We start from the raw sequence: 12,285 nt of genomic DNA, 5'->3' as shown, positions 1-12,285 counted from the left end.
CTGTACAGCAGATAATACAGGTCTGTGTAGTATGGAGAGACAGTCTACTGGACAGCAGATAATACAGGTCTGTGTAGTATGGAGAGACAGTCTACTGTACAGCGGATAATACGGGTCTGTGTAGTATGGAGGGGCAGTCTACTGTACAGCGGATAATACAGGTCTGTGTAGTATGGAGAGACAGTCTACTGTACAGCAGATAATAGAGGTCTGTGTAGTATAGAGAGACAGTCTACTGTATAGCAGATAATACAGGTCTGTGTAGTATGGAGGGGCAGTCTACTGTACAGCAGATAATACAGGTCTGTGCAGTATGGAGAGACAGTCTACTGTACAGCAGATAATACAGGTCTGTGTAGTATGGAGAGACAGTCTACTGTACAGCAGATACTACAGGTCTGTGTAGTATGGAGGGGCAGTCTACTGTACAGCGGATAATACAGGTCTGTGTAGTATGGAGAGGCAGTCTACTGTACAGCAGATAATACAGGTCTGTGTAGTATGGAGAGACAGTCTACTGTACAGCAGATAATACAGGTCTGTGTAGTATGGAGAGGCAGTCTACTGTACAGCAGATAATACAGGTCTGTGTAGTATAGAGAGACAGTCTACTGTACAGCAGATAATACGGGTCTGTAGTATGGAGAGACAGTCTACTGTACAGCAGATAATACAGGTCTGTGTAGTATGGAGAGACAGTCTACTGTACAGCAGATAATACAGGTCTGTGTAGTATGGAGAGACAGTCTACTGTACTGCAGATAATACAGTTCTGTGTAGTATGGAGAGACAGTCTACTGTACAGCAGATAATACAGGTCTGTGTAGTATGGAGGGACAGTCTACTGTACAGCAGATAATACAGGTCTGTGTAGTATGGAGGGGCAGTCTACTGTACAGCAGATAATACAGGTCTGTGCAGTATGGAGAGACAGTCTACTGTACAGCAGATAATACAGGTCTGTGTAGTATGGAGAGACAGTCTACTGTACAGCAGATAATACAGGTCTGTGCAGTATGGAGAGACAGTCTACTGTATAGCAGATAATACAGGTCTGTGTAGTATAGAGAGACAGTCTACTGTACAGCAGATAATACAGGTCTGTGTAGTATGGAGAGACAGTCTACTGTACAGCAGATAATACAGGTCTGTGTAGTATGGAGAGGCAGTCTACTGTACAGCAGATAATACAGGTCTGTGCAGTATGGAGGGGCAGTCTACTGTACAGCAGATAATACTGGTCTGTGTAGTATGGAGGGGCAGTCTACTGTACAGCAGATAATACTGGTCTGTGTAGTATGGAGGGGCAGTCTACTGTACAGCAGATAATACAGGTCTGTGTAGTATGGAGGGGCAGTCTACTGTACAGCAGACAATACAGGTCTGTGTAGTATGGAGAGACAGTCTACTGTACAGCAGATAATACAGGTCTGTGTAGTATGGAGAGGCAGTCTACTGTACAGCAGATAATACAGGTCTGTGTAGTATGGAGAGACAGTCTACTGTACAGCAGATAATACAGGTCTGTGTAGTATGGAGGGGCAGTCTACTGTACAGCAGATAATACAGGTCTGTGTAGTATGGAGAGGCAGTCTACTGTACAGCAGATAATACAGGTCTGTGTAGTATGGAGAGACAGTCCATACTGTACAGCAGATAATACAGGTCTGTGTAGTATGGAGAGACAGTCTACTGTACAGCAGATAATACAGGTCTGTGTAGTATGGAGGGACAGTCTACTGTACACCAGATAATACAGGTCTGTGTAGTATGGAGAGACAGTCTACTGTACAGCAGATAATACAGGTCTGTGTAGTATGGAGGGACAGTCTACTGTACAGCAGATAATACAGGTCTGTGTAGTATGGAGGGACAGTCTACTGTACAGCAGATAATACAGGTCTGTGTAGTATGGAGAGGCAGTCTACTGTACAGCAGATAATACAGGTCTGTGCAGTATGGAGAGACAGTCTACTGTACAGCAGATAATACAGGTCTGTGTAGTATGGAGAGGCAGTCTACTGTACAGCAGATAATACAGGTCTGTGCAGTATGGAGAGACAGTCTACTGTACAGCAGATAATACAGGTCTGTGTAGTATGGAGAGACAGTCTACTGTACAGCAGATAATACAGGTCTGTGTAGTATGGAGAGACAGTCTACTGTACAGCGGATAATACAGGTCTGTGTAGTATGGAGAGACAGTCTACTGTACAGCAGATAATACAGGTCTGTGTAGTATGGAGAGACAGTCTACTGTACAGCAGATAATACAGGTCTGTGTAGTATGGAGAGACAGTCTACTGTACAGTAGATAATACAGGTCTGTGTAGTATGGAGAGACAGTCTACTGTACAGCAGATAATACAGGTCTGTGTAGTATGGAGAGACAGTCTACTGTACAGTAGATAATACAGGTCTGTGTATTATGGAGGGGCAGTCTACTGTACAGCAGATAATACAGGTCTGTGTAGTATGGAGAGACAGTCTACTGTACAGCAGATAATACAGGTCTGTGTAGTATGGAGAGACAGTCTACTGTACAGCAGATAATACAGGTCTGTGTAGTATGGAGGGGCAGTCTACTGTACAGCAGATAATACAGGTCTGTGTAGTATGGAGAGACAGTTACTGTACAGCAGATAATACAGGTCTGTGCAGTATGGAGAGACAGTCTACTGTACAGCGGATAATACGGGTCTGTGTAGTATGGAGAGGTAGTCTACTGTACAGCAGATAATACGGGTCTGTGTAGTATGGAGAGACAGTCTACTGTACAGCAGATAATACAGGTCTGTGTAGTATGGAGAGACAGTCTACTGTACAGCAGATAATACAGGTCTGTGTAGTATGGAGAGACAGTCTACTGTACAGCGGATAATACGGGTCTGTGTAGTATGGAGAGACAGTCTACTGTACAGCAGATAATACGGGTCTGTGTAGTATGGAGAGACAGTCTACTGTACAGCGGATAATACGGGTCTGTGTAGTATGGAGAGGTAGTCTACTGTACAGCAGATAATACAGGTCTGTGTAGTATGGAGAGACAGTCTACTGTACAGCAGATAATACAGGTCTGTGTAGTATGGAGAGACAGTCTACTGTACAGCAGATAATACAGGTCTGTGTAGTATGGAGAGGCAGTCTACTGCACAGCAGATAATACAGGTCTGTGTAGTATGGAGAGACAGTCTACTGTACAGGGGATAATACAGGTCTGTGTAGTATGGAGAGACAGTCTACTGTACAGCAGATAATACAGGTCTGTGTAGTATGGAGAGAGTCTACTGTACAGCAGATAATACAGGTCTGTGTAGTATGGAGAGACAGTCTACTGTACAGCAGATAATACAGGTCTGTGGAGTATGGAGGGGCAGTCTACTGTACAGCAGATAATACGGGTCTGTGTAGTATGGAGAGACAGTCTACTGTACAGCAGATAATACAGGACTGTGTAGTATGGAGAGACAGTCTACTGTACAGCAGATAATACAGGTCTGTGTAGTTTGGAGGGGCAGTCTACTGTACAGCAGATAATACAGGTCTGTGTAGTATGGAGAGACAGTCTACTGTACAGCAGATAATACAGGTCTGTGTAGTATGGAGAGACAGTCTACTGTGCAGCAGATAATACAGGTCTGTGTAGTATGGAGAGACAGTCTACTGTACAGCAGATAATACAGGTCTGTGTAGTATGGAGAGACAGTCTACTGTACAGCAGATAATACAGGTCTGTGTAGTATGGAGAGACAGTCTACTGTACAGCAGATAATACAGGTCTGTGTAGTATGGAGAGACAGTCTACTGTACAGCAGATAATACAGGTCTGTGTAGTATGGAGAGACAGTCTACTGTACAGCAGATAATACAGGTCTGTGTAGTATGGAGAGACAGTCTACTGTACAGCAGATAATACAGGTCTGTGTAGTATGGAGAGACAGTCTACTGTACAGCAGATAATACAGGTCTGTGTAGTATGGAGAGACAGTCTACTGTACAACAGATAATACAGGTCTGTGTAGTATGGAGAGACAGTCTACTGTACAGCAGATAATACAGGACTGTGTAGTATGGAGAGACAGTCTACTGTACAGCAGATAATACAGGTCTGTGTAGTATGGAGAGACAGTCTACTGTACAGCAGATAATACAGGTCTGTGTAGTATGGAGAGACAGTCGCACAGCACTCTGTCCAGTTGGCTGTTTCACAGCATGTGGCCGCTGATAACAGTGAACAATAGTGACCCGCTGCAGTGCAGACCCGATCTGGAGCCATGTGTGCGTGTTAGGTGTGCGTGTTAGGTGTGCGTGTTAGGTGTGCGTGTTAGGTGTGCGCGGTGTGCGTTACTGATGGCCTCGGCTCATTCTGTCATCTGGTTTCAGGCTGTTCTGTACAACGACCGGTCTGTCCTGGAGAACCACCACGCGGCGGCCGCCTGGAACCTCTTCCTGTCGCGGCCGGAGTACAACTTCCTGGCGCCGCTGGACCACGTGCAGTTCAAGCGGTTCCGCTTCCTGGTGATCGAGGCCGTCCTCGCCACCGACCTCAAGAAGCACTTCGATTTCCTGGCCGAGTTCAACGCCAAGGTTTGTACCACGACTGCGGCGCCACCGCCACGCAACCAGGAGGGGTCCCAGAACACTCTGACATGTCTTTCAGTGCCTCACCGTTTTCATGACTCCTCTGCACAATTCAGTGACAGCAAGCTGTTCTGGGGCAGCCAAGACTGTTTTTCTTTGAAAATTCCATAAATCTCCCATTGTGCTTGCTCTGGGGTTGCCATGGTAACATCGACTATTTTTTCTGTGCATGCACTTCCTGTCATGTGACTTTCATTCAGTGGAATACATTTGTAATGATGGATATCACATGACCGTCTCATGTTTCCATGACAACCACAGAGCAAGCGGGAAAGGAAACCAGCTGAGTACCAGAAACTATTGAGAGCTGTCTCTGGGCCCCCTGTGATGGGTTGCAGCATGGCAGCCGTGCTGGGGGAGGGGCGGGGCGGCCATGATACTTACCAGTTGCTTCTCCGGCGGCAGGTGAACGATGTGAATAGCAATGGCATCGACTGGAGTAACGAGAACGACCGCCTGCTGGTCTGCCAAGTCTGCATTAAGCTGGCGGACATCAACGGCCCTGCGAAGACCCGCGGCCTCCACCTGAAGTGGACGGAAGGCATCGTCAACGAGTTCTATGAGCAGGTCCGTAAGTGAGGCCGTCCGTGGCCCCTGAATGTGCTAGTGTACCTGGGGGGGAAGCCCTGAATGTGCTCGTGTACCCGGGGGGAGGGGAAGGCCCTGAATGTGCTCGTGTACCCGGGGGGAGGGGAAGGCCCTGAATGTGCTCGTGTACCCGGGGTGGGGTGGGGGGGAATGGGGGAGCTCTGAACCTGTTAGTGTTACCGGGAACCTCCACTCCTCTCCACCTTCCGGGTGCGAAGAGGTTTCTGTCTGTCTGCAGAATGTTTGACTGATTGTGACCCCCCCCCCCCCCCCCTATGCGTTTCAGGGCGACGAGGAGGCGAGTCTGGGATTACCCATCAGCCCCTTCATGGACCGCGCAGCGCCACAGCTGGCCAAACTGCAGGAGTCCTTCATCACCCACATCGTGGGGCCGCTCTGCAACTCCTACAACGCCGCCGGACTGCTGCCGGGGAGGTGGCTGGAGGAGGGGGACGGCGAGGCGGCAGAGAGCGAGGAGGAGGAAGAGGACGACGACGACGAGCTGGACACCGAGGACGAAGAGGTGGATGACATGGGGCAGAGTAAGTGCAAGACAAGTAATGTATGTACACAGCAGAATAGTGAGTGCAGCTCTGGAGTATAATACAGGATGTAACTCAGGAGCAGTACAGGATAAGTAATGTATGTACACAGTGACTCCACCAGCAGAATAGTGAGTGCAGCTCTGGAGTATAATACAGGATGTAACTCAGGATCAGTACAGGATAAGTAATGTATGTACACAGTGACTCCACCAGCAGAATAGTGAGTGCAGCTCTGCAGTATAATACAGGGTGTAACTCAGGATCAGTACAGGATAAGTAATGTATGTACACAGTGACTCCACCAGCAGAATAGTGAGTGCAGCCCTGGAGTATAATACATGATGTAACTCAGGATCAGTACAGGATAAGTAATGTATGTACACAGTGACTCCACCAGCAGAATAGTGAGTGCAGCTCTGCAGTATAATACAGGGTGTAACTCAGGATCAGTACAGGATAAGTAATGTATGTACACAGTGACTCCACCAGCAGAATAGTGAGTGCAGCTCTGGAGTATAATACAGGATGTAACTCAGGATCAGTACAGGATAAGTAATGTATGTACACAGTGACTCCACCAGCAGAATAGTGAGTGCAGCCCTGGAGTATAATACATGATGTAACTCAGGATCAGTACAGGATAAGTAATGTATGTACACAGTGACTCCACCAGCAGAATAGTGAGTACAGCTCTGCGGTATAATACAGGGTGTAGCTCAGGAGCAGTACAGGATAAGTAATGTATGTACACAGTGACTCCACCATCAGAATAGTGAGTGCAGCTCTGGGGTATAATACAGGATGTAACTCAGGATCAGTACAGGATAAGTAATGTATGTACACAGTGACTCCACCAGCAGAATAGTGAGTGCAGCTCTGGGGTATAATACAGGATGTAACTCAGGATCAGTACAGGATAAGTAATGTATGTACACAGTGACTCCACCAGCAGAATAGTGAGTGCAGCTCTGGGGTATAATACAGGATGTAACTCAGGAGCAGTACAGGATAAGGAATGTATGTACACAGTGACTCAACCAGCAGAATAGTGAGTACAGCTCTGCAGTATAATACAGGATGTAACTCAGGATCAGTACAGGATAAGTAATGTATGTCCACAGTGACTCCACCAGCAGAATAGTGAGTGCAGCTCTGGAGTATAATACAGGATGTAACTCAGGAGCAGTACAGGATAAGTGATGTATGTACACAGTGACTCCACCAGCAGAATAGTGAGTGCAGCTCTGGGGTATAATACAGAATGTAACTCAGGAGCAGTACAGGATAAGTAATGTATGTATACAGTGCCTCCACCAGCAGAATAGTGAGTGCAGCTCTGGAGGATAATACAGGATGTAACTCAGGATCAGTACAGGATAAGTAATGTATGTACACAGAGACTCCACCAGCAGAATAGTGAGTGCAGCTCTGCAGTATAATACAGGGTGTAACTCAGGAGCAGTACAGGATAAGTAATGTATGTACACAGTGACTCCAGCAGCAGAATAGTGAGTGCAGCTCTGGGGTATAATACAGGATGTGACTCAGGGTCAGTACAGGATAAGTAATGTATGAATATAGTGACTACACCAGCAGAATAGTGAGTGCAGCTCTGGAGCATAATACAGGATGTAACTCAGGATCAGTACAGGATAAGTAATGTATGTACACAGTGACTCCACCAGCAGAATAGTGAGCGCAGCTCTGGAGTGTTATATGTCCTCCAGATTCTTGTATTAACCCTTTACTTTCTGCTCTGTTTGCACTCTGTGTATTGATTGTTGTCTGTTCCAGAGCCTAAGAGAAGGAAAGGGCGGCGGCGGCTGTTCTGTCCCATCATGCATCACCTGCGGGAGAACCACAAGGCGTGGAAGAAGATTATTGAAGAGGAGGATAAAACCAAAGCGGAGAGCGGTAAAGCGCAGCAGAGCGAGGGCGGCTCTCTGTCTCCTTCCGATGAGATCCAGGTGATCGAGGAGGCGGATGAGGAGGAGGAGCGGCTGTGTGCGGAGGAGAGGAGGTGCTGACCGCCATGACTGTGATGCTTCACATACTGTAGACAGGCCTGATAACTGTGAGGACCCCGGCTCTCCGGCGCCCCCTACTCTATGCACTTTCAAGTGTACGAAGTCTTTAGTGCCCTGATTGGTACGCCGTACCATCCCGATGCTGCCTCACACCCCAGAACCTTCCGGAAGGTACAATTAGAAACAACGACTTTTTCTACCAAAGCGCCGCAACTCGTTGGTTTTGTTTTTTCTGTTAAGGCCGCAGCAGAAGATGAGGAGCCCCCGAGCGCCGCGCCGCCCCAGCGGGTATTTATGGGGTGTTCTCGCCCGCCGATCCATCTGTGCGAAAGACGGAAACCACGGGCTGTGCTTTTCTTTAAGATTGGACGGAGGAGGAGCCCCCGGCTGGCCCCTTGGAGGGAGGAGCCCCCGGCTGGCCCCTTGGAGGGAGGAGCCCCCGGCTGGCCCCTTGGAGGGAGGAGCCCCCGGCTGGCCCCTTGGAGGGAGGAGCCCCCGGCTGGCCCCTTGGAGGGAGGGGCCCCCGGCTGGCCCCTTGGAGGGAGGGGCCCCCGGCTGGCCCCTTGGAGGGAGGAGCCCCGGCTGGCCCCTTGGAGGGAGGAGCCCCGGCTGGCCCCTTGGAGGGAGGGGCCCCGGCCGCCACGGTTTCTGATGCCTTTTATGTATGTAATAATCTGCTTGTGTTTCCCACATTTTACTCTTCGCTCAGGTTTGGCGCGGCGCCCGTCTCCTCGCGGTTCTGTGGTCGATCCGATATTTCCGTATTGAAGGGATTTTATTTTTTTTATTTAGGCGGCGATATATTTTATATATATTTTTCCACTCTCTCTCAGGATTTTTAGGTATTTCGTGTCATTTGTAACACTGAGCAAAAGGCAAAATGCGCCGCTGTCACGGAGCGGTGAAGCGGTTGTACATACGAAGCACATGACGCCGTCACTAGACATATAGCTGTATATATATATACTCGCCTCTGATACCACATCTCACCTCACCGGATTATAGCGCACTCTGCAGTCCCACAATCCCCCTGGGCTTCGCGTTCCAGGAAGTCACTGCTAGTAGTTCGCTCCCACTGACAACGCTGGCGCTGCTGCGCGCTCTTGGCCTGCGGTGCTCACCCCTCCCCCGCCCGTCTGTACTGGGTTGGGTATTGCATAATTACCTTCCGCGTAAGCCGCCGCCGCCGCTCGCACGGTTAATTTGAGGGGCTATTTAGAAGTAACGTGCATCGCAGTTACTGCATTTTGCGCTGCTGGCTCCGCCCACTTGTCCCTTGCTGAGATGAGGCTTATTTATCAGTGACCTCCACTCTTCCTCACCAGCAGGGGGCGCTGGGAAGCCTTATTGCGGTAAATGGTCAGTCTGCCCCCAGAATGGCTGGAGGGGGTGGGGCCATGGTGGTGGCTGCATTTACGGTGATAAGTAAGTACCCCCTCTGGGGGTTGTCTCACAGATTCTGGTCATGTGACGGCTTGGACGCTGCAGTTTCACGCTTGCGCCAGTACGTTCATGAGTAGATGCTGCCAATGTTACCACCGGAAGCCAAGCCTTAAGGCGTGGGCCTGGGGAGCATGGCACACTGGCAGACTCCGCCCCCTGGCCCCCATGCCAGGCAGCACTAAAGAGGGTTTCCCTTTCACACAGGCGCAAAATTTCTCCACAGCACATCCGCCGTTGTAAATTCTGCACCACAATCCTCCATTCGTTGTGAACCGTGACGCGGCGCCGCGGGCAGAACGAGGAGCCGGAGCCATTTATCTGCAAGAAACCACGAAACGGGTGGTGACTGCGGTGCAGAATGCCCCCCGTGTGATGGGGCCCTTAAAGGGGATGTGCAGAAGCAGGAAACCACAGCTGTTGTCAGGAGAGCGCCCCCCGCCCGCAGCTCGGCTCTCTTGGTGAGGGAGGAGGCGCTGCAGTGCATATAGAGGCCTCGGACGGAGGTGGCGCTGCAGTGCATGTACACGCCTCAGACGGGGAGGGGGGTGCTGTTTCTGCAAGAGTGCAGCCACGCTCTTCCAATTCTGTACATCCCCCCCCAGCGGTCCCGCTACGGGGAGTCGTGCTGCGCCACCATTTTTACTTTCCCAACCCTCCAGTCACATTCAAAGCAGCAAGAATACTGCAGGTAGTCCAGCAGAGGGCAGCAGAGCCCAGGTGATTGCTGCTCCGGAGGGTACCCGTAGAGGGGTGCAGGCTCTGAGCACCGTGTTGGGGGCTTCACCCCTGAGGGTCCTGCTTTCTCAGGTGTTTACAGTGATTTGTCCCCCTCGCTGTAGGTGACATTGGCCTCCGGCGCGGCGGTGGGGCGTGGCCGCTCTGGTGCCCCTCCCACTCTCTATATGTCTTTATTGGTTTGAGCAATCACTGAACTCCATTATTTATTGTACACTGTGCCAAATCCGTGCCCACCCCCCACGGCGCAGCGCCCGCTGCGGAGACTTCTAGTAATAAACGTTAGCAGATTGCCCCCCGACTGGATGGTGCCTTATTGCCGCCGCTCACACACATGGGATTATTATGGCTAGCGCTACATACTGGCCCTGGGCCACCAGGAGGGTGGCGGTGTGCTCCTGCGCCCCCGCTGCGGCACGCCCCTGTGGCCCCTGGACCGCACAACATCCACCACAGCGGTTCTTATAATCTTCATCTTGTGGCATCTTACAAGTCGCGCTACAACCCTGTGGGCTTGGGTGAGGGGGCGCCGCTCATCTCCAAAGTGATGCCATCATGCTGATCTTAAGGGGGCAGAGATGTTAGCCGACAACCCTGGAGGTTGGGTGGGCTGTGCTCATACGGAGGTGGGAAGAAGCAGCCGCCCACTAGCGCGTCCATCTCACGGTTCAAGCTGCTCCCCGTTGCGGTTGTGGTAATATTTGGCGCCGCCCCTCAGATCTGTGAACGGGCGCGCCGCGTGTTAATGGCGATCCGCCACCTTGAAGTGGCTGGCAATGGCCAGTGACTGAGTGGAGGTCCAACCGCGGCACCTGCCGGAGGGGGTCATCTTCTATTTAGTGCCGAGTTCTCGTACCTACTAAATGGATTTGCTCTGACAACCACGAATGCGGCCTCTGATGTTCCTCCTGCGGGTTGTCACACCCAGACTGGCATCGATGTGCCCGCTCATACGAGCCCTCATCATCCGTGTATCCCCCGCGCAGCTGAGACGAGCGATGGGTGAGCCAATGTTTTCCCGCTTCTGATTAGCGCAATATATCCCAAACGGCAAAACACGCAGATTTGAAAACGACGAGGCGTTAGAGAGCCCCGCCCTCTGACCTAGCCCCGCCCTCTGACCTAGCCCCGCCCTCTGACCTAACTCCGCCCCTTACGGATTTTCTCCGAAGCGATTTACGAAAAATCCTGAACTTAAAGAGCCGTCAACAATGAAAAAGACAAAAGCCTCATCGGGCGGCCCTCGTGTTAGCGATCAGGCCATGGCGGCATCTCACAAATGCGTCCTCTGGCTTACCAAGACCCTGAGGGTCCGGCGAAGGGGCAGTGAACCATGGACTGACCGCCGCCACAGGTGACAGACGTGACAATCTACCGGATGACCCTCTAAGAGCCGCCGCCGCACAACGCCTCCCGCGACAGAGCCCATGGATCCAGCCGCGGGAGAGGAGGGGGGGGAGGACTGCTGCCAAATCCAGCCCTAGACATCAGACGGGGACGTTCCTCCTCATAAGGCCGCCGTGCCGCCATGGACCCTCTGGGCACTGAAGATGGTGTGACAAAGGGGGCCGTCTATAATCAACCGAAAATGCTAGAAGCCAATTACAGGCCTCGGGTCACCTTTACGCCCCACAATCCAAACGGCGCTCCCCACCCACTGTAGCTGAAGCCATGGAGACGAGCCACCAAATGTCGGCATCCGCGCTCTTCAGTACCTCGTCCCAACACAAGGGAGGGGGATGCTACACATATATGTATCCCTAATCGTGGGGAGCCCGGCGCTCAAAGGAGGCTTCACCGTCCACTGAGACCCGAGAAGAGATGGCATCACCGATCACAAGCGCCCCGCTCTAACCCCAACAGCAATCAGACTCAGCGGTCCGTGACGGAATGAGGGCAACACCAGGTGCCACCGAGACCACAGGCTGAGGTGTGCCGAAACTGGGACCACCGGGTGCATGAAGCCGGAGGAGCCGCCAAGATGACCAAAGGGGCCGGAGAGGAAGCATCAACACAGATGGGGAGAAAACCACGGAAGAGGGAAACAGACGACCTGAACAGCCGACTTCATGGCTTTCTGGGACTTGTTCCACCGGGATGAACAGGAGGGCCGGGGGGCCACAATGCGAGGAGTCAGGGACCCATCGGGCTCGGCACGGCTCTCATGGTGAATCTTGGGGGTCCTCAACTGAATCCTCAGTATGGCTGTAAAAAGCTGGCAGGACGACCTGAGGGCCATAAGCAGGCCAGAACCCTATTAGAGGGGAGGGGAGCAGAGAGGAGGCCGATCCCTCCGAGGGCAGAGA

At 51.3% G+C, this 12,285-nt stretch overlaps 1 protein-coding gene across 1 annotated transcript in view; it reads left to right on the top strand.

Annotated features, from left to right (window-relative positions):
• Window positions 1-10,280, top strand: part of PDE3B (phosphodiesterase 3B) — a 113,805-nt gene extending 103,525 nt beyond the window's left edge. Inside the window, exons 13-16 of the mRNA XM_066583708.1 lie at window positions 4,384-4,587; window positions 5,047-5,208; window positions 5,516-5,771; window positions 7,569-10,280. Coding sequence (XP_066439805.1) covers window positions 4,384-4,587; window positions 5,047-5,208; window positions 5,516-5,771; window positions 7,569-7,801 — 855 coding nt within the window. The 3' untranslated portion in view covers window positions 7,802-10,280. The remainder of the gene's footprint in view (window positions 1-4,383; window positions 4,588-5,046; window positions 5,209-5,515; window positions 5,772-7,568) is intronic.
• The last annotated feature ends 2,005 nt before the right edge of the window (window positions 10,281-12,285 follow it).

The sequence above is a fragment of the Eleutherodactylus coqui genome, chromosome 11 (assembly GCF_035609145.1).
Source record: "Eleutherodactylus coqui strain aEleCoq1 chromosome 11, aEleCoq1.hap1, whole genome shotgun sequence".
NCBI classification, from domain to species: Eukaryota; Metazoa; Chordata; class Amphibia; order Anura; family Eleutherodactylidae; genus Eleutherodactylus; species Eleutherodactylus coqui.
The sequence above is the reverse complement of the archived record's forward strand: the minus strand, read 5'-3'. Positions and strand labels throughout refer to the sequence as shown.